The sequence below is a fragment of the Artemia sp. Qi Xiang Cuo genome, chromosome 10 (genome assembly GCF_049724085.1).
Source record: "Artemia sp. Qi Xiang Cuo chromosome 10, ASM4972408v1, whole genome shotgun sequence".
Lineage (NCBI taxonomy): Eukaryota > Metazoa > Arthropoda > Branchiopoda > Anostraca > Artemiidae > Artemia > Artemia sp. Qi Xiang Cuo.
This window is the reverse complement of record NC_142803.1, coordinates 57,183,885-57,209,578: the sequence shown is the minus strand read 5'-3', so window position 1 is coordinate 57,209,578 and position 25,694 is coordinate 57,183,885. Positions and strand designations below refer to the sequence as shown.

Below are 25,694 nucleotides of genomic sequence, written 5' to 3'. Positions count from 1 at the left end.
ACAACAACTGAAGGTCAGTAAATAATTCTCTTTGTTTTTTTTGTTGAACAGGCTTGGATTAAACAAAAGCATAACTTTTTAAAATCACAACAACTTAAGGTCAGTAAATAATTCCTTTGTTTTTTTTGTTAAACCCGATTGGCTGAAACAAAACCGGAACTTTTAAAATCAGAACAACTGAAGATCAGTATAATAATTCCTTTGTTTTTTTTGTTAAACACAATTGTCTGAAATAAAAGCGGAACTCTTAAAATCACAACAAATGAAGGTCAGTAAATAATTCCTTTGTTGTTTTTGTTAAACACGATTGGCTGAAATAAAACCCGACCTTTTAAAATTACAACAAATGAAGGTCAGTAAATAATTCCGTTTGTTTTTTTTGTTAAACACGATTGGCTGAAATAAAAGCGGAACTTTTAAAATCAAAACAACTGAAGGTCAGTAATTAGTTTATTTGTTTTCTTGTTAAACACGAATGGCTGAAATAAAAGCGGACCTTCTAAAATCACAACAACTGAAAGTCAGTAAATACTTCCTTTGTATTTTTTGTTAAACACAATTGGCTGAAAAAAAAGTGGACCTTTTAAAATCACAACATATGAAAGTCAGTAAATTATTCCGTTTGTTTTTTTTGTTAAACACTATTGGCTTAAAAAAAAGTGGAAGTTTTAAAATCACAACATATGAAGGTCAGTAAATAATTCCTTTGTTTTTTTTTTAAACACGATTTGCTGAAACAAAAGCGGAACTTTTAAAATCACAACAACTGAAGGTCAGTAAATAATTCCTTTGTTTTTTTGTTAAACACAATTGGCTGAAATAAACGCGGAACTTTTAATATCACAACCGAAGGTCAGTAAATAATACCTTTGTTTTTTTTTGTTAAACACGATTGGCTTAAACAAAAGCGGAACTTTTAAAATCACAACAACAGAAGGTCATTAAATAATTCCTTTGTTTTTTTGTTTAACACGATTGTTAGAAACAAAAGGAGATCTATCAAAATCACAACTGAAGGTCAGTAAATAATTCCTTTGTTTTTTTGTTAAAAACGATTGGTGGAAATAAGAGCAGAACTTTTAAAATCACAACAACTGAAGGTCAGTAAATGATTCCTTTGTCTTTTTTGTTAAACACGATTGGGTGAAACAAAAGCGGAACTTTTAAAATCACAACAACTGAAGGTCAGTAAATAATTCCTTTGTTTTTTTTGTTAAACACGATTGGCTGAAATAGAAGCGGAACTTTTAAAATCACAACAACTGAAGGTCAGTAAATAATTCCTTTGTTGTTTTTTTTTGTTAAACACGATTGGCTGAAACAAAAGCATAACTCTTAAAATCACAACAACTGAAGGTCAGTAAATGATTCCTTTGTTTTTTTTGTTAAAAAGGATTGGCTTAAATAAAAGCGGAACTTTTTAAAATCACAACAACTGAAGTTCAGTAAATAATTCCTTTTTTTGTTAAACACGATTGGCTTAAATAAAAGTGTAACTCTTAAAATCACAACAACTGAAGGTCAGTAAATAATTCCTCTGTTTTTTTTTTTAAAAAAGATTGGCTGAAGAAAAAGCGGAACTCTTAAAATCACAACAACTGAAGGTCAGTAGTAAATAATTCCTTTTTTTTTTTGTTAAACACGATTGGCTAAAACAAAAGAGTAACTTTTAAAATCACAACAACTGAAGCTCAGTAAATTATACCCTTTGTTTTTTTGTAAAAAATGATTGGATGAAAAAAGAGCGGAACTTTTAAAATCACAACTGAAGGTCAGAAAATAATTCCTTTGTTTTTTGTTAAACACGATTGGCCGAAACAAAAGCGGAACTTTTAAAATCACAACAACTGAATTTCAGTAAATAATTCCTTTTTTTTTTTGTGAAACACGATTGGCTGAAACAAAAGCGGAACTCTTAAAATCACAACAACTGAAGGTCAGTAAATAATTCCCTTTTGTTTTTTTTATTAAATACGATTGGCTGAAACGAAAGCGGAACTTTTAAAATCGCAACAACTGAAGGTCAGTAAATAATTCCTTTGTTTCTTTGTTAAACATGATTGGCTGAAACAAAAGCGGAACCTTTAAAATCACAACAACTGAAGGTTAGTAAATAATTCATTTTTTTTGTTAAACACGATTGTATAAAATAAAAGCGGAACTCTTAAAATCACAACAATTGAAGGTCAGTAAATAATTCCCTTTGTTTTTTTACTAAACACGATTGGCCGAAATAAAAGCGGAAATTTTAAAATCACCACACCTTATGGTCAGTAAATGCTTCCTTTGTTTTTTTTGTTAAAATCGTTTGTATTAAACAAAAGCGTAAATTTTAAAATCAAAAAAAATGAATGTCATTAAACAATTCCTTTGTTTTTTTTTTGTTAAAAATGATTGGCTGAAAAAAAGTGGAACTCTTATAATCACAACAACTGAAGGTCAGTAAATAATTCCTTTGTTTTTTTGTTAAACACGACTGCGGGCGGAGCCTCCCACACCCGAGGCCACGGGGCCAAAAGCCGGCCATGGGTGGGACCCCCCCCCAGGTTAGGTTGGTTACCTACCATTTCTAGGGTTAGGTTAGGTTACCTAACATTTCTAGGTTAACTTACACTAGGTTAAGTGGCGCGCCACTTAACCTAGTGTAAATTAACCGAGAAGTGTTAGGTAACCTAACCTAACGCTAGAAATGTTAGGTAACCTAACCTGGTGGGGTCCCAACTAGGGCCGGCTTTCGGCCCCGTGGCCCCGGGGGGTGGGAGACCCCGCCCGCAGTCGTGTTTAACAAAAAAACAGAGGAATTATCTACTGACCTTCAGTTGTTGTGATTTTAAGAGTTCTGCTTTTGTTTCAGCCAATCGTGTTTAACAAAAAAACAAAGGAATTATTTACTGGCCTTCAGTTGTTGTGATTTTAAAGTTCTGCTTTTGTTTCAGCTAATCGTGTTTAACAAAAAAAACAAAGGAATTATTTACTGACCTTCAGTTGTTGTGATTTTAAAAGTTCCGCTTTTATTTCGACCAATCGTGTTTAATAAAAAAAACAAAGTTAATCCTTTACTGAACTTCAGTTGTTTTGATTTTAATAGTCCCGCTTTTTTTTCAGACAATCGCGTTTAGAAAAAAAAAAAAAATGAATTATTTAATGAACTTCAATTGTTTTGATTTTAAAGGTTCTGCTTTTTTTTCAGCCAATCATGTTTAAAAAATAAACAATGGACTTATTTACTGACCTTCAGTTGTTCTGATTTTAAAAGTTCCGCTTTTGTTTCAGCTAATCGTGTTTAATGAAAAATAAAAAGGGAATTGTTTACTGACTTTCAGTTGTTCTGATTTTTAAATTTCCGCTGTTGTTTCAGCCAATCTTGTTTAACAAAAAAAACAAAAGGAACGATTTACTGACCTTCAGTTGTTGTGATTTTATGATATCTGCTTTTGTTTCGGTCAATTGTGTTTAACAAAAAAACAAAAGGAATTATTTACTAACATTAAGTTGTTATTTTAAGAGTTTCGCTTGTGTTTCAGACTATAGTGTTTAACAAAAAACAAAGGAATTATTTACTAACCTTCAGTTGTTGTTATTTTAAGATTTCCGCTTTTGTTTAAGCCAATCATGTTTAACAAAAAAAAACAAACAAAGGAATTATTTACTACTGACCTTCAGTTGTTGTGATTTTAAGAGTTCCGCTTTTATTTCAGCCAATCGTATTTAACAAAAAAAACAAAGGAAATATTTACTGACCTTCAGATTGTTGCGATTTTAAAAGTTCTGATTTTATTGCAACAAATCGTGTTTGATAAAAAAAACTAAAGGAATTATTTACTGACCTTCCGTTGTTGTGATTTTAAAAGTTCCGCTTTTATTTCATCCAATCCTGTTTAACAAAAAAAAAAAAAGGAATAATTTACTGTCCTTCAGTTTTTGTGATTTTAAAAGTTCTGCTTTTTTTTAAGCCAATCGTGTTTAACAAAAAAAAACAAAGGAATTATTTACTGACCTTCAGTTGTTGTGATTTTAAAAGGTCCGCTTTTATTTCAGCCAATCGTGTTTAACAAAAAAAAAAAGGAATTATTTACTGATCTTCAGTTGTTGTGATTTTAAAAGTTCCGCTTTTATTTCAACCCATCGTGTTTAACAAAAAAACAAAGAAATTATTTACTGACCTTCAGTTGTTGTGATTTTAAAAGTTCTGTTTTTGTTTCAGCCAATCGTGTTTAACAAAAAAACAAAGGAATTATTTACTGACCTTCAGTTGTTGTGATTTTAAAAGTTCCACTTTTATTTCAGCTAATCGTGTTTAACAAAAAAACAAAGGAATCATTTACTGACCTTCAGTTGTTGTGATTTTGAAGGTCAGTAAATAATTCCTTTTTTTTTTTTTTTTCATAAACACGATTGGCTGAAACAAAAGCTAAAATTTAAAAATCACAAATGAAGGTTAGTAAATAATTCCTTTTGTTTTTTTGTTATACACGATAGGCTGAAATAAAAGCGGAACTCTTAAAACCACAACAACTGAAGGTCAGTAAATAATTCCTTTGTTTTTTTTTTGTTAAACACGATTGGTTGAAATAAAAGCTTAACTATTAAAATCCCAACAACTGATGGTCAGTAAATAATTCCGTTGTTTTTTTTGTTAAACACGATTGGGTTAAAAATAAGCGTAACTATTAAAATCACAACAACTGAAGGTCAGTAAACAATTCCCTTTTTTTTTTTTATTAAACACGATTGGCTGAAACAAAATCGGAACTTTTAAAATCACAACAACTTAAGTTCATTAAATAAGTCGATTTTTTCTTTTTTAAACATGATTGACTGAAAAAAAAGCAGAAGCTTTAAAATCACAACACCTTAAGTTTATTAAATAATTCCTTTTGTTTTTTTTTGCTAAACGCGATTGTCTTAAATAAAAGCGTATATCTTAAAATCTCACAAACTGAATTTCAGTAAATAATTCCCTTTGTTTTTTTATTAAACACGATTGGCCGAAATAAAAGCGGAACTTTTAAAATCACAACAACTGAAGGTCAGTAAATAATTCCTTTGTTTTTTTTGGTTAAACACGATTAGCTGAAACAAAAGCGGACCTTTCAAAATCACAACAACTGAAGGTCAGTAAATAATTTCTTTATTTTTTTTTGTTAAACACGATTGGATTAAAAAAAAGTGGAACTATTAAAATCACAACAACTGAAGTTCAGTAAATAATTCCTCTGTTTTTTTTGTTAAACACGACTGCGGGCGGGGCCTCCTACCCGCGGGGCCAGGGGGCCAAAAGCCAGCCATGGGTGGGACCCCCCCCCCCCCAGGTTAGGTTACCTACCATTTCTAGGGTTAGGTTAGGTTACCTAACATTTCTAGGTTAACTTACACTAGGTTAAGTGGCGTGCCACTTAACCTAGTGTAAATTAACCTAGAAATGTTAGGTAACCTAACCTAACCTAACCCTAAAAACGTTAGGTAACCTAACCTGGGGGGGGAGGTCCCACCCATGGCTGGCTTTCGGCCCCGTGGCTCCGGGGTCGGGAGGCCCCGCCCGCAGTCGTGTTTAACAAAAAAACAGAGGAATTATTTACTGTCCTTCAGTCGTTGGGATTTTAAGAGTTCCGCTTTTGTTTCAGCCAATCGTGTTTAACAAAAAAAACAAAGGAATTATTTACTGACCTTCAGTTGTTGTGATTTTAAAAGTTCCGCTTTTGTTTCAGCCAATAGTGTTTAACAAAAAAACAAAGGTATTATTTACTGACCTTCAGTTACTGTGATGTTAAAAGTTCTGCTTTTATTTCAGCCAATCGTGTTTAACAAAAAAAGGGATTATTTACTGACCTTCAGTTGTTGTGATTTTAAAAGTTCTGCTTTTGTTTCAACCAATCCTATTTAACAAAAAAAACAAAGGAATCATTTTACTGTACCTTCAGTTGTTGTGATTTTAAAAGTTCCGCTTTTATTTCAGCCAATCGTGTTTAACAAAAAAAAACAAAGGAATCATTTACTGACCTTCAGTTGTTGTGATTTTGCAAGGTCAGTAAATAATTCCTTTGTTTGTTGTTTTTCATAAACACGATTGGCTGAAACAAAAGCGAAACTTTTAAAATCACAACTGAAGGTTAGTAAATAAGTCCTTTTGTTTTTGTTTTTTTTTATACACGATAGGCTGAAATAAAACGGAACTTTTAAAATCACAACAACTGAAGGTCAGTAAATAATTCCTTTGTTTTTTTTTGTTAAACACGATTGGCTGAAATATAAGCGGAACTCTTAAAGTCACAACAACTGAATATTAGTAAATAATTCCGTTGTTTTTTTTGTTAAACACGATTTCCTGAAATAAAAGCGGAACTTTTAAAATCACAACAACTGAAGGTCAGTAAACAATTCCCTTTTGTTTTTTTATTAAACACGATTGGCTGAAACAAAATCGGAACTTTTAAAATCACAACAACTGAAGGTCAGTAAATAATTCCTTTGTTTCTTTGTTAAACATGATTGGCTGAAAAAAAAGCGGAACCTTTAAAATCACAACAACTGAAGGTTAGTAAATAATTCCTTTTGTTTTTTTTTGTTAAACACGATTGTATTAAACAAAAGCGTAACTATTAAAATCACAACTTAAGTTCATTAAATAATTCAATTTTTTTTTTTTTTTAAACACGATTGGTCGAAATAAAAGCCGAAATTTTAAAATCACAACAACTGAATGTGAGTAAATAATTCCTTTGTTTTTTTGGTTAAACACGATTAGCTGAAACAAAAGCGGAACTTTTAAAATCACAACAACTGAAGGTCATTAAATAATTTCTTTATTTTTTTTTGTTAAGCACGATTGGATTAAACAAAAGCGTAACTATTAAAATCACAACACCTGAAGGTCAGTAAATAATTTCTCTTCTTTTTTTTTAAACACGACTGCGGGCGGGTCCTCCCACACGCGGGGCCACGGGGCCAAAATCCGGCCCTGGGTAGGACCCCCCTCCCAGGTTAGGTTAGGTTACCTAACATTTCTAGGTTAACTTACACTAGGTTAAGTGGCGTGCCACTTAACCTAGTGTAAATTAACCTAGAAATGTTAGGTAACCTAACCTAACCTAACCCTAAAAACGTTAGGTAACCTAACCTGGGGGGGGGGAGGTCCCACCCATGGCTGGCTTTCGGCCCCGTGGCTCCGGGGTCGGGAGGCCCCGCCCGCAGTCGTGTTTAACAAAAAAACAGAGGAATTATTTACTGTCCTTCAGTTGTTGGGATTTTAAGAGTTCCGCTTTTGTTTCAGCCAATCGTGTTTAAAAAAAAACACGAAGTAAACATTTATTGACTTTCATTTATTGTGATTTGAAGATTTCCGCTGTTATTTCAATCCATTGCTTTTAACAAAAAAAAACAAAGGAATTATTTAATGAACGTAAGTTGTTGTGATTTTTAGAGTTCAGATTTTATTTAATCCAAAAGTGTTTAACAAAAAAAAACAAAAGGAATTATTTACTAAATTTCAGTTGTTGTGATTTTAAAGGTTCTGCTTTTGTTTCAGCCAATCATGTTTAACAAAGAAACAATGGAATTATTAACTGACCATCAGTTGTTCTGATTTTAAGATTTCCGCTTTCGTTTCAGCCAATCGTTTTTAATGAAAAAAAAAAGGAATTGTTTAATTACCTTCAGTTGTTGTGATTTTAAGATTTACGTTTTTGTTTCAGCCACTCTTTATTAACAAAAAAAAACGAAAGTAATTATTTAATGACCGTAAGGTGTTTTGATTTTAAAAGTTCCGCTTTTGTTTATGCCAATCTTTTTTAAAAAAAAACAAAAAGAATTATTTACTGAAATTAAGTTGTGATTTTAAGAGTTACGCTTTTGTTTCAGCCAATCGTGTTTAACAAAAAAAACAAAGGAATCATTTACTGACCTTCAGTTGTTGTGATTTTAAAAGTTCCGCTTTTGTTTCAGCCAATCATGTTTAACAAAAACAACAAAGGAATTATTTACTACTAACCTTCAGTTGTAGTTATTTTAAGACTTCCGCTTTAATTTAAAAAAACCGTATTTAAAAAAAAAAACAAAGGAATTATTTACTGACCTTCAGTTGTTGTGATTTTAAAAGTTCCGCTTTTGTTTCAGCCAATCGTGTTTAACAAAAAAAAAAAAAAGGAATCATTTACTTACATTAAGTTGTTTTGATTTTAAAATTTATTCTTTTGTTTCACAAAGTACTGTTTAACAAAAAAAAACAAAGGAATTATTTACTGACCTTCGGTTGCTGTGATTTTAAAAGGTCCGCTTTTGGTTCAGCCAATTGTGTTTAACAACAAAAAACACAAGAATTATTTACTACTAACCTTCAGTTGTTGAGATTTTAAGAGTCCCGCTTTTATTTCATCCAATCGTGTTTAACAAAAAAAACAAAAGGAATTATTTACTAACCTTCAGTTGTTGTGATTTTAAAGGTTCCGCTTTTGTTTAAGCCAATCATGTTTAACAAAGAAACAAAGGAATTATTTACTGACCATCAGTTGTTGTGATTTTAAAAGTTCCGCTTTTGTTTCAGCCAATCGTGTTTAATGAAAAAACAAATGGGAATTATTTAATGACCTTCAGTTGTTATGATTTTAAAAGTTCCGCTTTTGGTTCAGTCAATCGTGTTTAACAAAAAAAAACAAAAGGAATTATTTACTGACCTTCAATTGTTGCGATTTTAAAAGTTCCGCTTTTGTTTCAGCCAATTGTGTTTAAAAAAAAACAAAAGGAATTATTTACTGACCTTCAGTTGTGATTTTAAGAGTTCCGCTTTTGTTTCAGCCAATCTTGTTTAACAAAAAAACAAAGGGAATCATTTACTGACCTTCAGTTGTTGTGATTTTAAAAGTTCCGCTTTTGTTTCAGCCAATCATGTTTAACAAAAACAACAAAGGAATTATTTACTACTAACCTTCAGTTGTAGTGATTTTAAGAGTTCCGATTGGCTTTTATTTCAGCCAATCGTATTTAACAAAAAAAACAAAGGAATTATTTACTGACCTTCAGTTGTTGTGATTTTAAAAGTTCCGCTTTTATTTAAACAAATAGTGTTTAACAAAAAAAAAACAAAGGAATTATTTACTGACCTTCAGTTGTTGCGATATTAAAAGTTCCGCTTTTATTTCAGCCAATCGTGTTTAACAAAAAAAAACAAATGAATCATTTACTGACTTTCAGTTTTTTTGATTTTAAAAGTTCCGCTTTTATTTCAGCAAATCGTGTTTAACAAAAAAAAACACATGAATTATTAACTGAATTTCAGTTGCTGTTCTTTTAAAAGCTACGATTTTATTTAATACAGAAGTGTTTAACAAAAAAAAAAAAATAAAATATTTAATGACCTTGAGTTTTTGTGATTTTAAAAGTTACGCTTTTTTTTCAGACAAACGTGTTTAAAAAAAAAACAACAAAGGAATCATTTACTGACCTTCAGTTGTTGTGATTTTAAAAGTTCTGCTTTTGTTTCAGCCAATCGTGTTTAACAAAAAAAAACAAAGGAATCATTTACTGACCTTCAGTTGTTGTGATTTTAAAAGTTCCGCTTTTATTTCAGCCAATCGTGTTTAACAAAAAAAACAAAGGAATCATTTACTGACCTTCAGTTGTTGTGATTTTGAAGGTCAGTAAATAATTTTTTTTTTTTTTTTGTTAAAAACGATTGGATTAAGCAAAAGTGAAACTATTAAATACACGAATGAAGTTTATTAAATAATTCCTTTTGTTTTTATTGTTATAAACGATTGACTTAAACAAAAGTGGAACTCTTAAAATCACAACAACTGAAGGTCAGTAAATAATTCCTTGGTTTTTTTTTGTTAAACACGATTGGTTGAAATAAAAGCGGAACTTTTAAAATCACAACAACTGAAGGTCAGTAAATAATTCCGTTGTGTATACTTTCCCCTGACAAGTTCACTGCCTGGAAACTTCCCTCCCTATGGAAAATTCCCCGTGGAAAAACCTCCCAGCAGAAAATTTTTCCCCCCGCCCACCCAAAAATGTATACATACATCCCAATCACAAATACTACGCGTAAACAATGGGCTAATTTTTTAACTTAAAAACCTTTCCCCTGGGGCTGTGGGGGGTCATGTTATACCCAAAAGTATAGTTATTGGGCTTTTCAATTATGATGAACAAAATGGCCGTCTAGAAATTTTAATCGAACAATTTTGGGAAAAAAGGGGCGGGGAGGGGGCCTAGTTGCCCTCTAATATTTTCGGTCATTTAAAAATGGCAATAGAACTTTTAATTTTCGTTTGAATGAGCTTTCTTCAGATATTTTAGGACCATTGGGTCGATAGATCACCTCTGAAAGAAAAAAAAAAATCAACAAATAAACACGCATCCGTGATCTTTCTTTTGGCAAAAAATATAAAATTCTACATTTTTGTAGATAGGAGCTTGAAACCTATATAGTAGAGTTCTCTGATACGCTGAATATGATGGTGTGATTTTCATTAATATCACTGGACTTTTAGAGGACGTTTCCCCCTTTTTTCGAAAATCAAGAAAATTTTCTCAGGCTCATAACTTTTGATCGGTAAGACTAAACTTAATGATATTTGAAATTAGCATAAAAAGCCGATTCTTTTGATATATCTATTGGTATCAAAATTCCGTTTTTTAGAGTTTTCGTTACTATTAAGCCGGGTCGTTCCTTACTTACATTTCGTTACCACGAACTGTTTGATTCTCTATCTTCCAATCTGCAGCCTGATACAGATGATTTGTTTGTTTCACTATTAAATTTCTATTTTTAGTGCAAAAATATCAAAATTTCAAATGGTCTCCATCGGTGTTTTCTCCTGCGTTTGCTTAACAGCCATTGGTCTAAGCATTGGTTTAACTCTGGAAAATATAAAACGGAAAGAATCATCGCCATCTAGGTAAGCTATTTTCTTCTTCTTTTGAAAAACAACACCTGGAATCCGTAATAGACTTCTTTCGGCTTCTAGGAGGTTTCTTCTAAATTCAAAATTATTGAATCAATACAATCATCGGATAAACAGAAAGGAAGTTTTTTGCCTTCATTATCATTATAATCTTAATATAACCTTTTCTCTTTTTTTCCTTTTTTTTGCGATGCAACTGTTGAGGAATATAATACTCTTGGCTATTTTCTGGTTCATAGCGTGATCGCTGTTCATTGGTAGATATCAGTTTGATCATCCCCCCTTTAACCTGCTGCTTGAAACACAATCCTCCTAGGTCATCCTGGAATTTGATAAGCTCTAAGTTTATCTACTCAGTCCCCTCATCCTGCTGATAGTGTTGCGTAGCAGCTCGGTTTTGTATTTGCATTTTCTTCGTGAATTTAAATTTAAACAGGAATTTGTGTGATTCTTAGCAACGTAGAGCTGTGGGAGACCCAATATAAACGCTTAGTGTTAGGATAATTTAAAATAAATCAATAAAAAGCGTGAGTGAGATGTGAATTGAATTGTAAAAGAGCCATACTTTTATGCGGGTAAAATTGTTTATACCGTTGAAATCACAGTAGACAGAATATACCAGTAAGCTTATCGCAGATCATTTCTGGTCTTTCATTCTCGGTGCGAACAAAAAGCTCCTCCCACTTATTTCTGCATTAGCGGGAATGCGGGTTAGTCTGTTTCCGATTGTTTCAATGCACTTTGATGGAAACAATCGGAAACAGACTAACATGCATTCCCGCTAATCTGACTTCGCCTATGTTTATATCTGCAAAAACGTTCTCCGGAGCACTCGCACCCCGGGCCGGGTTTTTATAATGGGTGAGATAGAGAATGATCATACTGGTATATTCTGTCTACTGTGGTTGAAATGGACTGTGAGCCAAACTTTCAATCAAGCACCATTTAAGTGATTGCGGGTAAAATCCCTTTCCAATGCTTCTCGTGTCAAGCGGCTAAACGTCTTGGACTTTATTTGCCATTATTCAACTTTTTTTTTATCTATTTTTTATAGGAATAATTTTTTAGAATTAAATAATTATTTATAGTTATTTATATTTATTGATAGCTATATATTGTATTAAACTATATAATAACTATATTAATAACTATGATAATAAAACATATCTATATTTATAGTTATTTGTTAGTATAGTTAAAAATTATTATTATTGTAAATAATTATTTGTAGAAAATATTTCTTTTATTATGTCTCTGGGGTCTTTTCGTCTCTAGAAATCAAAAGATAGGTTTTCAGTGATGATGCACTTCTTTACATTCCGAGTGGAGATCAAGCGTCTGTCATGCCTGGAGATTCAGCCTGGAGATCAAGGGCATTTCTTGAAGTTGTTAGCGTGAGGATTTTTCCTCCTGTGGGTAGTCCTTGGGCGCCAATAAGCTGAATTTTAGGGGGGGCGTTTCTTGGTCTAATCACCACTTCCAATGCTGTATAATAGAAATTTCAAGGCAAAAATATAAAAATATAAGGTAGCATCATTCAGCCAGGGGGGGGGGGGCTTGAGCCCCCCTCTTCCAACCATATTGGCGCCCATCGGTAGTCCAAACCCGCCAGATTTGGTTTTAAATCTCATTTCAAGCTAATAAATATTAAAACATCATCTGAAGTCATATAACATAAGTTTCTTGGAGCTTTGTTTAATTTTGTAATAACTTACTTTAAATAATGCTAGTTCTGGTATGACGACCTGCTTCCTTATTTCAAGCATAAAAATGAGGATTTAAATGCGTTCTCAAAAAAAAGAAAATATATTTTCTTATATAGAATATATATATATATATATATATATATATATATATATATATATATATATATATATATATATATATATATATATAAATATATATATATATATATATATATATATATATATATATATATATATATATATATATATATATATATATATATATATATATATATATATATATATATATATATATATATATATATATATATATATATATATATATATATATATATATATATATTATTATTATTTATAATACTTCCTTTCATAAACATCACTGGTTATGCCACTGTTATTGATCGTCGAATCGGCAAAGGGTAAATTTAATGTGTAAGGTTAAAAAAAGCAAATCCTTCTTTAACTGCCTTCTCTTGATTTAGGGTTAGGTTAAAGTTTAAAATTCATTCTTAAATGTTGTAGTTATTGAAGACATTGTCCAATGGCATCGACTCGTGAAAATTTGAGTGGATAGCTTCCGAAGAAGGTAGAAACATGAATAGGTTCTAATGTCATTAAGTTTTTTTGAACAAATCTTTTAAATACGCCATGTCTGCTTTCAAAATGATTAAGTTTTCTTTTAAACTTCCCAGTAACTCTTCCCAGTAACTCTAATCTTCCCTAACTCTAATCTACACTTCCCAGTAACTCTAAAACTGATTAAAAAATTGAGTTAAATATTTTTAAACATGCACCTTTTGACAACCAGCGTACTTCAGTATATAAGGGTAATTATTGGAAGTCTTCTAGAACGGCATTGCTTCTTTATATCTTGATATACGAATAGATTCATAACAGGTTTAGTAGAGTCTACTTTAACAGAGGTAAAGTCTTATGATTTTGGTTAAACATTCTATACTGTTTTGAAGATAAATAACACAAAATCTTATTAAGGCATAAGCCTGGTTCAAACTAAACCAAACTTCAGAGAGAATATCGCCATGTGCCCAAAACGAAACAATTTATATCATTTTTTTTTATTGTTTTAAAAATTTCCCTGGTGTGCATATTAGGCGCTTATTCATTCTTCACATTTGAACAAACATACCCAGTTCGTTAATGATAACGAACGGCAAGGGAAATAAGTAATCCTTGTTCTTGAAAATCTTTTTCAGGCAAATTTGTACCTTTTCTTTGAACAGGATCTAAACTTGCTTAAAAAGGAACAATTATAATTTTAAGATTTTTGGGCGAATTTGCCCTTTTTCTTTGAAAAGATTCTAAGCTTTCTCAAAAATGAAAAAATTATCCTTTTTCTAAGATTTTCAGGCAATCCTTGTCAATTGATGCTGTAACTCTAAAAACGAAATTTTGGCTTTGTGCTGACGCCGAATTTTTAAAATTAATAAATATTAAATTTTGCCAATTAGAAGAGAGGAGAATAATACAATTTGGAAAATTTTTGGAAAGGGGGACGTAATCTTGATGACAATTGCAATTGATTTATAACAGGTTTAGTAGATTTGACCTTGGATTTTTAAATGTACAGTTGCTTAAATTTGATCAAGATACAACGAATACAGGTATGTCGATTATTGTCGTATTCTTTTAATTCCCGTTTAAGTTTTACTTTAAAAGGGTAAAAAATTAAAAAATATATATCAAGTTTGAAGTGTCTGAGAACCCCATAGTAGAGCTAAATTATGTTGAAAACTGCCTACTTACCAGAAGTGTCACCTCTTTGTTGGTATGTTAGCCTAGTAAAAAGAACACCACTCCCCGCAGCTATCACGTAACACTAGTACTTAGCTAATAACATACTAGAAGTTTAATGTTGAGGCTTAACGAAAGCTTCGCTAACCTTTCTTGTTTTTTTTTCTTTTTGTTGGTTCTTAATTCGTTCCATGACTGGACACAAAGTTAAACTGGATCAAATTCACTGAGCCCTAATTAATCTCAATTTCAAACTTTCAGGTTCTTTTTTCTCGGTGAGGGTTCTTTATTTGGTACTTGTGCATTATATATATAACACAGCGCTATACACGAAAGAACTCAAGTTTGGTTAATGCTAAGGAAATAAAATAAAATAGGATGCAAATATTTTATTTTAGAAACAAATTTGGGCTATATATTTGCACATTAGGTGTGGGGGGTAGAGCAGACTATATATTAAATACGTAACCTATCTTAACCTTGGCACCTTTCACTTCCTAAACCCCCAAAAACAAAAGTTTAAATATCGTAAAAGCAATGAGTAATGACGATTTACAATCCATTTATCTCTTGCAAACACCCGTTTGACGGGTATCAATTAGTATTTCATTGTGCAGTCTATAGTGCCGTGTTATGTATAATGCATGAGTACCCTTTATTTTTTATCAGTTGATTATATTGCTTGAAGTGACAAGCCGTCAACAAATTAGAGGTGATGCTATATTCTAACTGAGAACAAAGAAAAGTCGGCGTTGACAATTTTTCTTTTCTTTCACATATTAAAGTCAATTTGGTACTGTTCTATTATCTGTAAAAACACACGAGAAGTGAGGTTTAGTTAATGCTTATGAAATAAAAGAAAATAGGATACATATATAATAGTTTAGAAACACATTTCGGCTATATATTTGCACATTAAGGGGGGGGGTGGGGGTAAAGCATAGCGTATATTAAATACATAACCTAACCTAACCTAGGTACCTCCCCCCCCCTAAACCCCCAAAAAACTAAAGTTTAAATACAGTTCCCAGAGTGAGAAACCCTTGAAGCATCAGATAGCGTCAGATCCTTGCTTTTCTCGAGTTGATATCTCGCGTGTTTTACAGATAATAGAACAGTACCGTCAATTTTCTAATAGACAAAGAAACCGTAGCGCTTTTGTGCGACACTTTCTGGCTTTTCATGGAAAAGTGTGGTTTTCTGTGTCGTACGTACTACAGTACGACAATGTCCAAAAAAGTGCGACAAAAGCACAAAAGTGTGACAGTGGGCAACCCTGGTTTCAGCCGCCTTTACGCGTTTGAGGAACATGAACCACTTATTACTTATAAGAAAGTACAGCCCTAGTGGAGAAAAAAAGACGAATTGAAATTGAAATGATCCAAATATATTCATAATTGCTATTGCCCTAGTAGGGATAGCTCTGTGCCACGGTTTGTTGATTAAAATACAAGGGGCTCTGCCCTTTTGTGTCCCTGACGCCTGTACACTCGCTTTATTGTGCGTTTTTTGGGCTTTGGCTTGCTTTGACTGTTAATTTGCTGGCTGCAAACTCTCTCAGATTCCTGCATATTGTAACTACCAATTGCTTGAAAGTGCTGATCAAAGCTTTTTATACCCTGCTTTGAAGTTTAGTGCTGTGCCTGCTTTTGACTTATATTGCTTGCTTAACATGTTATTGACTGAGGGCCCCAATCTGCTTGTAGCCTATTTCTTTTATTTGTTTGATAATTTATTTCCTTTTTGTGATTTAGTTTGTTGTTTAAATTGTTTTAGCCCTTTGGGGTTCTATTTGTGGTGACTGACAGGATGGTTAGTAGTCCTGTCACCTCTGACCCCAATAACTCTAGCGTAAGGATTTTGGCTTTAGGTATTGAAGGTCCAAATGAGACCAGTTGGCCTCGGCTGTTGACATTGGGCTGTAGAACAATTATTGCCAAAAAACTGTTTCAACATCTCCAAAATCATGAGTGCAGGGGCCATTATGGTTCAATGCTAGAAAGACTTGGACCAGATGGCTCCATTATTGTAATAGCTGTGAATCAGTCAGTAGCTGCTGCTATACTTTCTATTTCAGATATAACAGTAAATGGATGTAAGATAAAGTTTGTGCTTGGTCGTACCTCTAACCCTGCTTTAATCAGAAACAGAAAAGACATTGTATTTATCCCATCTGAGGAGGTCACCCATCTGGATGATTTTGTCAAGGACGTCCAAGTTGATGACAGAATACAACAAGTGACACTGGCCTTTGAAAATCCAAGCCCATCAATTATCCCTTTGGTTTGCGCCTTTAATCGGGATGTTCATTTCCCTCTGAAAATATATATTTGGGGTGCAAGGTATATAGTTAAGCAGTTTATCCCTCAGGCAATGCATTGTTTCAATTGCGAAGGTTTTGACCACATGGCCTTAAATTGCTATAGAGGCAGAAAATGTCTACTTTGTAGTGGACAACACACCCTTCATGAATGCCCCAAATCTAAAACAGTAAAGCAAGATCAGGTACCTAAGTGTCCTAACTACAATGGTAACCATGCTGCTAATGCCAAGGAGTGCCCATTCATAGAGAAGAAAGCTATTCATAGAGAAAAGCAATTGTAAGTTACTCTTTCACCAATAATGTACCCATGAGGACTGCTGTTGAGGTTTTGAAGAAAGGACTTCCTAAACGTACAGAACACATCCCCATAGTACACACAGACTCTTTCTCTCCACTGACTCCTAATCAACCTCCAGCTGAGGAACTTAACATGAGGTACATGGCCATGTTTGAAGGTGTTGCAAAGCAGATCTCTGATCTAACTCAGGTTATTACATCTATTTGTGAACTGCTTTCTAAGTTAGCACTAAGACCTTTTCAAAATGCAGTCTGTAGCCTAAATAAGCCAGTGGAAAACCTAAATAGAGAAGGTTCACTCCTTCCCACAATGTCAGCAGACACCAGCAGCCCTGGCCTAAATAGCCTAATTAAGTCAGTTGATAACAAAATAAGTAGCATAAAGAAGACAGTTGAAAACCTAATTAGAGAAGTTTCATCCCTTCCCACAATGTCAGTAGGTAATAGCAGCTCTGGCAAAGTCAAAAGCACGTATAAAGGAAATGAGTAAGTACCTACCCCAGAAGCTGCTAAAATAAAACCTATGGTCAGAAATAGGTTGACCTATTCACATATACGTGATAAGTCATCTCTCAATTGTCTCCCCTTGGGTTTAGTATGGCTGAATTAGAACAAGCTTATTAAGTAAATTGGTTAAGACTACTGGTTTGGTTCTCTGAATTCATTTTTTTATTTTTTTTTTCCGGATATTTCCTTTTTTAGAGTTGCCTTATTTGACTATAATTTGACCTAGGTGACAGGTTAAACGTATTAGCACAGTTGCATTATTTTGATTTCTGTTTTTCAATGCAGGCAGTTGCTGCAGGTGAATTATCCCCTGCCAATAGCAAGATAAGTGATACATGATCAGGTTCAGTGAATATTGACCAAAGTGACACCCAAGCAAGCTAGTGTTTACAGAAGGCACAGAACAATTGAGTGATACGAACGCATATGACCACTTGGTCGAATATGTCAAACCCCAAACAACAACAACAACAGCCCTAGTTAATTGAGAGCAGAGCTTGAGGTGTCAGCTTATTGCACCAATAAATGGAAAGCAACTATAAATAACAGAATATCTTCAGATAAGACTTTCGTTGGATTCTACTTCTACTTTCGTTGGATCGTTTTTTTTTTGTTCATCTATTTCATTGGAAGACCGGGTATGATTAGGACACAACCTTAACATGTAACTAGTTTTAATATACTTTTTAGGATTCTAGTATCTTCAACTCCTGTGTTACTTAATATAAAATACCAAATTGGAGCTACTCTATCCAATTACCTCCTTCAATTGGACATTATTTTTCTGTATAAATCCTGGAGGAAAGACAGTATACCCGTGAAAAGGTCATAAACCTTGTTTTAGCTATCCAGTTCGGGCTCCCTCGAAATTGTGGAATGATGGTACACATTGTTTTTGTCCTGGAATTAAAAAGATTCCCAGGCCCCTTTCCTATTCCAGCATGTCAATACACATGTCACATGTAACACATGTCAATACATGTGTCTCCTTGTTCCGCTTGAAGGTTTGGGTTTCAATTGAGTTTGTAGTCTGGTTGTGGTTCAGCAATAGAGCCTGAAAGAGCAGAACTTTTAGCAGAGTTTAGAACTAGCTGAGTTTAAAGACCTGGTTAAAACACTGTTTTAAACACAGTTAAAACACTGTACCAACGGTGTTTTATATTTCAGTTTTAAATCTTTGCAGGCTTGGTATTTATGAAAACGCTGCCGTTGGGTCAGATGGTATTCCATGTTCTGTAATGGGAAAGTAAGTCGAAATTTTTTTCTTATCATATTTCTATTTTTTTTTTAACGTTCATGTACGACGGGAGGGGGGTAACACTAAAACATTCTTGTAGAGCATCTGTTGATTGAAACTTTACTGAGAAATAGTTTAAAAAGAAATGTTCTGGGGGTATAAGCTTTTTTTCCATTTTTTACCAATGATAGTTTCTTGATGGACCGGTAAGCAATTGAAAGGTTTCAAGGCATACGCTTGGCCCTGAGAGGCGTTGAATTTCGATTCACAAGTCAGGTTTCAAGTTGCTTGATGGAGTTCATTTCAACAAATGTTTTGATTCTAGGTTGAACTATTTGTTTCCCCATCTGTCAAGACAGTCTTTAAAAAGAAACTGTTTGCTGCTTAAACTAATTGCTTTATTTTGCGAAAGATTTTCTTGGTATATTCTAATTTTTTTTTTGCCATTCAATCTTTTTCAACAGCTAAGTTTCAAGATAAACTCTAATAGATACATTTTTGGCGCCGCAAGGTTTCCTATTGCGCCTCTTTAAGATTATAGCCAGAGACAAAAGATCAAAAGAAGTTGCATCAAAAGAAGTTGTTTACTGTTAGTTCCCATTCAATAATATTTTATACTACAATTGATTTTAGCAATGGTTGCCTTAATCTGCTATCAATAATTCTTAATTTGGTTTAAATTTTTTAATTTCCGAATAACATTTGCTAATGTATGCCCATCAAACGTTAGCAGGAGTATGTTGCTGTTTTTCGTAGCCACAGCAAAAATACGTCACAAATATAATTTAATAAGGCTGGAGCCTACATCCAACTCAAGTCAATGAAGTCAATCATCAAACTTTTGTGGGATAGAGTGTGTTGAAATGATGTTTCTTGTTTTACCTATAAATAAAATGAGGGTCCGTAGGTTTTCCCTTTTGCATTGAAACAATGGAGGAGTGTAACCCAACACTTTCGTTGTTTGCCTGAAGGTGAATTAACTTAACTTCTATCCTCTATATTGTGGATGGCAAGTATTTACAACGCTACCGCTCTGCCACATATATTATATTTAACCTCTTTCTGGAATTTATTGGCAAACCGTGAAAAGTATAAAATCCGCTCTGTATTTTTCTGTTTTGCAAAGTACCTACTAAAATTGCAACTTTTGACAAAAAATAGTTTTCTTATTTGGCGCTATAACCTAGCGGACCCAAATCTAGCTGTTCAGACCCTTATTAGCCGACACAAAACAAAACTAGCAATTCTAAAGCACGAGTGGGCAAGTTTGCTTGTTTAATTTTCCCTTTTGTTTCCCTTTTTATTTTTTTTTTTCTCTCCTTTCAAAAGTTGTTGTCTTTATTGCTATTTTCGAAGAAGTTGTTGTTTCTGTTGTAATCTTTGAGTATGCTATCCTTCAGTTTCCACTTTTCGTACTATTTTGTATACTATTTAAGAAGTTGTTGCTTTTGTTGTTATTATTATCGTTTTGTTCCCTCTTTTCGTATTTTTGTATACTCTGTCATTGTACATTTATTGTATACGACGGGTTTTCAATATATATTATATTATTATTATTATAGCCCTATTCTCAAACAAATTAAAAAACGTGAATATAGCATTTTATATAATGTGACAAATAGAAATGTATTATTGACTTTTTACAGGATGGCTCGTACACTTACAGAGCTTTTTTAACTTTTCTTTTCGTTGAATGTCCAAGTTAATTTGCAGTTGCTTATTAATAACCTATTCAACATAGTAATTTTTCGTTAAACAATTTATTGCTTCCAATAAAATGAAAGAATTCAGATCTTCCAACCGGTTTCTTCTCCTTATCAGTTAAGTTTATTTTTTCCATTTATTAACAAGATTAATTAGTCTTGCAAATTGTTGAAATTAAATTTGCTTAATTTCAGTGTTAGAATTTTTAAAACTGCCAGACAGTAGACACCCAATATGTTGAAGTAACGAGCCCATACCTGGCCCTCATATCAGATGGACACGGTTAAGGTGGAAATAAACGAGTAGATATTAAACCCAAAAAAAGGAATATTTCTCCACACCTCCGATCTAGAAAACATACATGCACAAACACCGGCAGATCTAGAGGAAAATCTTGGGGGGGGCCGCGCCGGACACAGGGCGCCAAAAACTGATTATACAGGACTAATTTGATAGCTCTTTATTTATATGAAAACACTGCCAAATATGCTCATAAAGGTAAAACGTAGCAAAAGAAAATAAAAACAGTACCACACTACACAACTAAACTCAATCGGCGAGCTTTTTCTGAGAGCGAACATATCGATAGCATCGTCTGTTTTCGGCAGTTCGTCTCTGTAAGTCTGCATGAGTAGTAGAGCCTCCAACCTCTCTTCAGTCATCGTGCTTCGTATTGATGAACATGTCCTGTCAACCTTTGAAAACATTCGTTCTGCTTCACAGGTTGACACAGGAAGCGTCGCGAGAATTGTCAACAATGCGAAGATGTTGGGAAATACATTTTCCTGACAACTGTTCAGCGCTGAAATAGCTGTTTTCGGTTTTTGCACGGTTTCCTTAGACCAATACTTGTTCCAAATCTCGAACTCGGTTTTAACGTCTATCTCCGTACCCACGAGCAGCTCCTTGTACTTTTCGTACCCTGGCTGAACGTCCTCCCAGCGTTTGCCATTAACCACAGCCGGGATCAAAGCTGAAAGTTTTGCAGCATTCGTAAAATGGCAGCTGAACCGCTCCGTAAAATCAAGCAGCATGGCGTCCAGGGCTGGAATAAATGCCGCCATCCTATAATGACTTTCTGGATCCATCTTGGGTACCCCTGCCCGGTATGTAGAACGTGAAGCTATGCGTGGCTGCGTTACCTTGATGGTAGCATCAATCTTTTCGGCCATTTTCAGAAGATATTAGTAAAGCAGTCTGAATTTGGTTTCGGCATGTGATCGCATATCTTCCAGCATTGCCTTCACGCTGCAAATGAGGGACAAGGCTCTCACGAGTTCACCATCCTTCTGTTGTAGTGACTCGGCCAAAGGTTTCATGATCGACGAAAACGAATTCAGGCAAACCAGTCCTACGAATGTATCTGATTTTTCAATGCAGGATCGTAATGCATAAGCTCTGCTACTTGCCTCTCGATCGTGCCATCCTTCCATCTCCTGCAGAGCAGAAATGATCGACGGAAGGGAGTCCCAAAACCTGCTGATTGCTTCGTGTCTCTCTACAAATCTCGTGGTACAAAGACTGACGAGTGTCTCTGTTTTAGCTTTGTCCGCGATAAGATGCTTTTTAGAAGTCTTGTTCTCTTGGCACTTGAGCTGAAGTGAGAAATTGTGTCTCGAACAACGTCTTGGGCATTGCGCAGAATGGGAACTGAAACTATCTTTGAACATGAGAGATTTGTGGCATGGCTCACACAGTGGAAGTAATCTGCCAGTTCACACTGGCGTTTAACTTCAGCAGCAGCACCATTTGTCAAGCTTGCCATGCTAGCAGCTTTGTCGTATCCTTGACCAACGCACTTTGACAAATCCAGATTTGACTTCCTGACCTCACTCAACAGCAGCTTCCCGAGGCTCTTGCCGTCTAGCTTCTCTTCGATGCTTCTACCGTCGTCACTTTCCTCATCTCCAGCGAGTCTTGACAGGGTTTGAAAGGCATCGACAACTGCAAAAGGATCTTCTCGAATCACGTATCCCTGCTCGGTTTTACACACATAACGACAAACAATGACCATCAGCTCCCTGCTCTGCCTGTCTGTTGACTCGTCCGCAAGAAGACACCAAACCGTTGCTTTGTTTGCTTTTCTCACTACTTCGGTTTTTATCATTTCCCCAATTGTTCCAATCAGTTCATTCTGGATCTGTTGACTCGTATATTTGGCGTTGCTCGGTGCATTTTCAAGTAAATTTTTAAGTTGCGAGTCTCCACTCTGAATCCGATACCGAAGTAGGTGGCGGAAATTCCCGTCGTTTACTGCTGTAATGACATCAGAGTCTTGGATATCAAGTTTGCCATCATCACGGTGGCCACGAAGGGGGATATTCTGTGCCCCGCAAAGCTTGACAGTTTCAACAACGCTTCTCAAGAGTGCACGGTTCTGCTGTATTTGCTTGACCCTTTCACAGTCCAGAGAATTCCTGATATCTTGATCTTGACTACCGCGCTGAAACGTTGTTAGCAGCGCGGCAGCTTTTTCCTGGCAGTGTTTGTGAAACTGTGCTTCAGCATGTTTTGTCAGCGCACCATCTTTCCCGGTAAGTTTCGAATAGTCTTTTAGCGGTTTCAAGACCAACTTTCCCATTTTTTGCCCTCCGCCGCCTCCAGATAAAGCCGACCATCCTCCTCCGCTTTCGTTGGTCCTCATCAAAACACAAACACTGCACCAAAGGCCTTCGTGGTCTGGATGACGACTCACTGCGAGCCAAGGATACCGGGAAAGATGTTCGGTATTCAAGCGACGCTTGACTTCGCCACCTTTTCTCTTTTGTGTCGAGACTGGAAGATCAGATTGGTCCTTCGGCTTCCACCTTTCGTTCATAAAAAACATAATTTCGCCAGAAGACAACTGATTTCGCTCTTTCAGCGCTACTGCAATACCAAAGTCATTCGACGGCGTGAAGTCAGTTTCAGGCGAAAAAATAGCGCTTTGATTCTGCTGCGGGTGCGGGGACTGTGAAATCAGTGTTGGGCTATGTACCACCAAGGTTTGAGTACTGCTTCTTGATCCTTCAGTCAGCTGATCAGTGTGTGTCGTTTCGACGAAGTTTGTTATGAAGGCCGTCTGTGAAGTGGACGGAGTTGTTGGTGACAGTTCGTTCTCCTGGCTGAATGCGTTTTTGTGCATTCCGACCGTCGACTCAGAGTGGGCATCAGAAGTTGCCGTCGTCTCAACATCTAACAAAAAAAGTTTCTCTTTTAAAGGTTGCACAAGACATTTATTGTAAACGTATATACACTTTGTATAATGGCTTGCTTTAGTAGATTTAACTCTCAACATGGTGAAGGCAGAATTGGAACTAAATTTGAAAATAAACTGAATCAGCAACATTAACTTTAAACTCCCCCAACAATCTTGAACTTTCATACCCCAAAACTATTTCTAGGAAACCCGGACTTTAAAATAAAATACCACCCTAAACATCACTAATTTAATTTGCAACCCCAAGAACCGATCCCCGACATATGCTAACAAATATTTTTCAAGAGCTGAAACCCGAAACAATTATCACCGAAGTTTACAAGGCTAAAGAGAGAGCTTTAACTGCAAGAATTTGAAAGATAATTTCAGAGCTGACACAGTGTGTCGGTAAAAATACTGCTTTAAGCCAATATCATAACCGTCAGGCGAGACGAGTGGGCTGGTAAAAATCAGGTCAAACGCTTCGGACAAATTGCATACGAAGAACACTGTACAAGAGGGACCGTATGCAATATATAACAACAAAAGCAGCTGGTACACGATGAAGCTTGACGAATGAGCCTTATCAGTAAATCTATCCGACACTGGGCTAAAGCTATAAATTAGAAGTGTTTATACCAACTTTAAACGACACTCCTTCCTTATTGTTCTATCTTTAAAAGCTTACCTTTAATCTGATCTTTCTTGGCAAAATAATCAGAGATGTCCCTCGATCCTTTACGGCTTTCCGCCATCATTCTTTGTTTCTTCTCTGTTCTATATTCATGCCCTGATTTTTTTCCGATCCATTTTAAATGCGTTTCCGTCTAACTGGTCTAACACACGGAGCAAAAATACTCCGAAGGCAGTGGCAGGGTCGCTCGCGCCTAGCCTCCCACCGGTTGGATCTAACCACCCACGCAACTCCCCAAAGACATGCGTTTCTCGTAAGCATTCACAAAATGTTTTGCTCGTTTAGCACGTCCCAAAAATAAACCCAATAATTATTATTCGTGCAGTGTCGGATTTGAATTTTAGATAATGTGATAAAAAGAAAGTTAAAAATGACGGCGTATCCGATTTTTTTTTTTTAGCGTCGGCCTTAGTTGAATCATTCGCAAAAAAGGGTCGTTTGCACGATGGATGAGAGGGCGCCCGAAAATCTTGGGGGGGGGGGGCCCCGGGCCCCCCCCGGCCCCCTGGATCCGCCGCTGTGCACAAAGCACATCAAATCAAACATATATGCACCTTTTTTCACTGATAATACCACAACAAAGGTTACAGCTAGGACTCCAGCTTTATTAGGAAAAAACGCTTGTTAATTCCTCTCAACGCGTAAGCTGTTAGCGAAGGGTCAATAGCTAAAATTTAGATATAAAAAAATCAGCATTTCTCATTTTCCCCGGATCTGTAAATTATTATCCTTGAATCTAAGGAGTAAAAACAGAAAATGGTATAATTTTGAGAGTTATATCTGTAAAATATTTAAGTGTTTTGGTAGATAAAAACATGTCTTTCAAAGAACGTGTTAGGAAGGCTAGTTCGAAGCTATTGAGGAATTTAGGATTTCAGAAAAAAACTAAAAAAAGAGGTTTTTGAGTGTCATAAGAACCTTTCTGAATTCTGACTTCAACATTTCTCATTTAAGTACCCATAATTCTTTTTGTTGTAGTAGTTATATGGGTACTTGTTCCGAATTATTTTTACTTACTTTATTGTTTATCTTTAATAATTTTAATTTTAACACTATTTTTAATTGTCTTTGTTTACATGTTTTTATTTACCAATAAAAATATGTCAGAATAGTGTAATTCCTCTCCTTAGGTGTAAGCGGCACATTAATCAGTTAGGGAGAAATTTGGGTATTTAAAAATAATACTATCAAACGGTTTGTGGCAACGAGTTGTAAGTAAGGAGTGAATCGCACTGTAAGTAACCAACACTCTTGAAAAATGAGTTTTATTAGTATATATCAGAAAAATTATACTAAGAATAAATCAGAAAATTTGGATTTTCGTTGGTATTCTAAATGTGTAAAATTTATGAAGTTCTAGGCTGCCCACCAAAAGACATGAGCCTAAGAAAA

General features: G+C 34.7%; 1 protein-coding gene across 2 annotated transcripts in view; it reads left to right on the top strand.

Annotated features, from left to right (window-relative positions):
* The window catches only part of LOC148947928 (scoloptoxin SSD14-like), a 189,367-nt gene that overhangs the window by 51,010 nt on the left and 112,663 nt on the right, over positions 1–25,694 (top strand). For both annotated transcript variants that reach the window (XM_089095569.1, XM_089095570.1), the window contains exons 2-3: positions 10,773–10,898; positions 18,673–18,735. In XM_089095569.1, the coding sequence (XP_088951695.1) occupies positions 10,773–10,898; positions 18,673–18,735 (189 nt within the window). The remainder of the gene's footprint in view (positions 1–10,772; positions 10,899–18,672; positions 18,736–25,694) is intronic.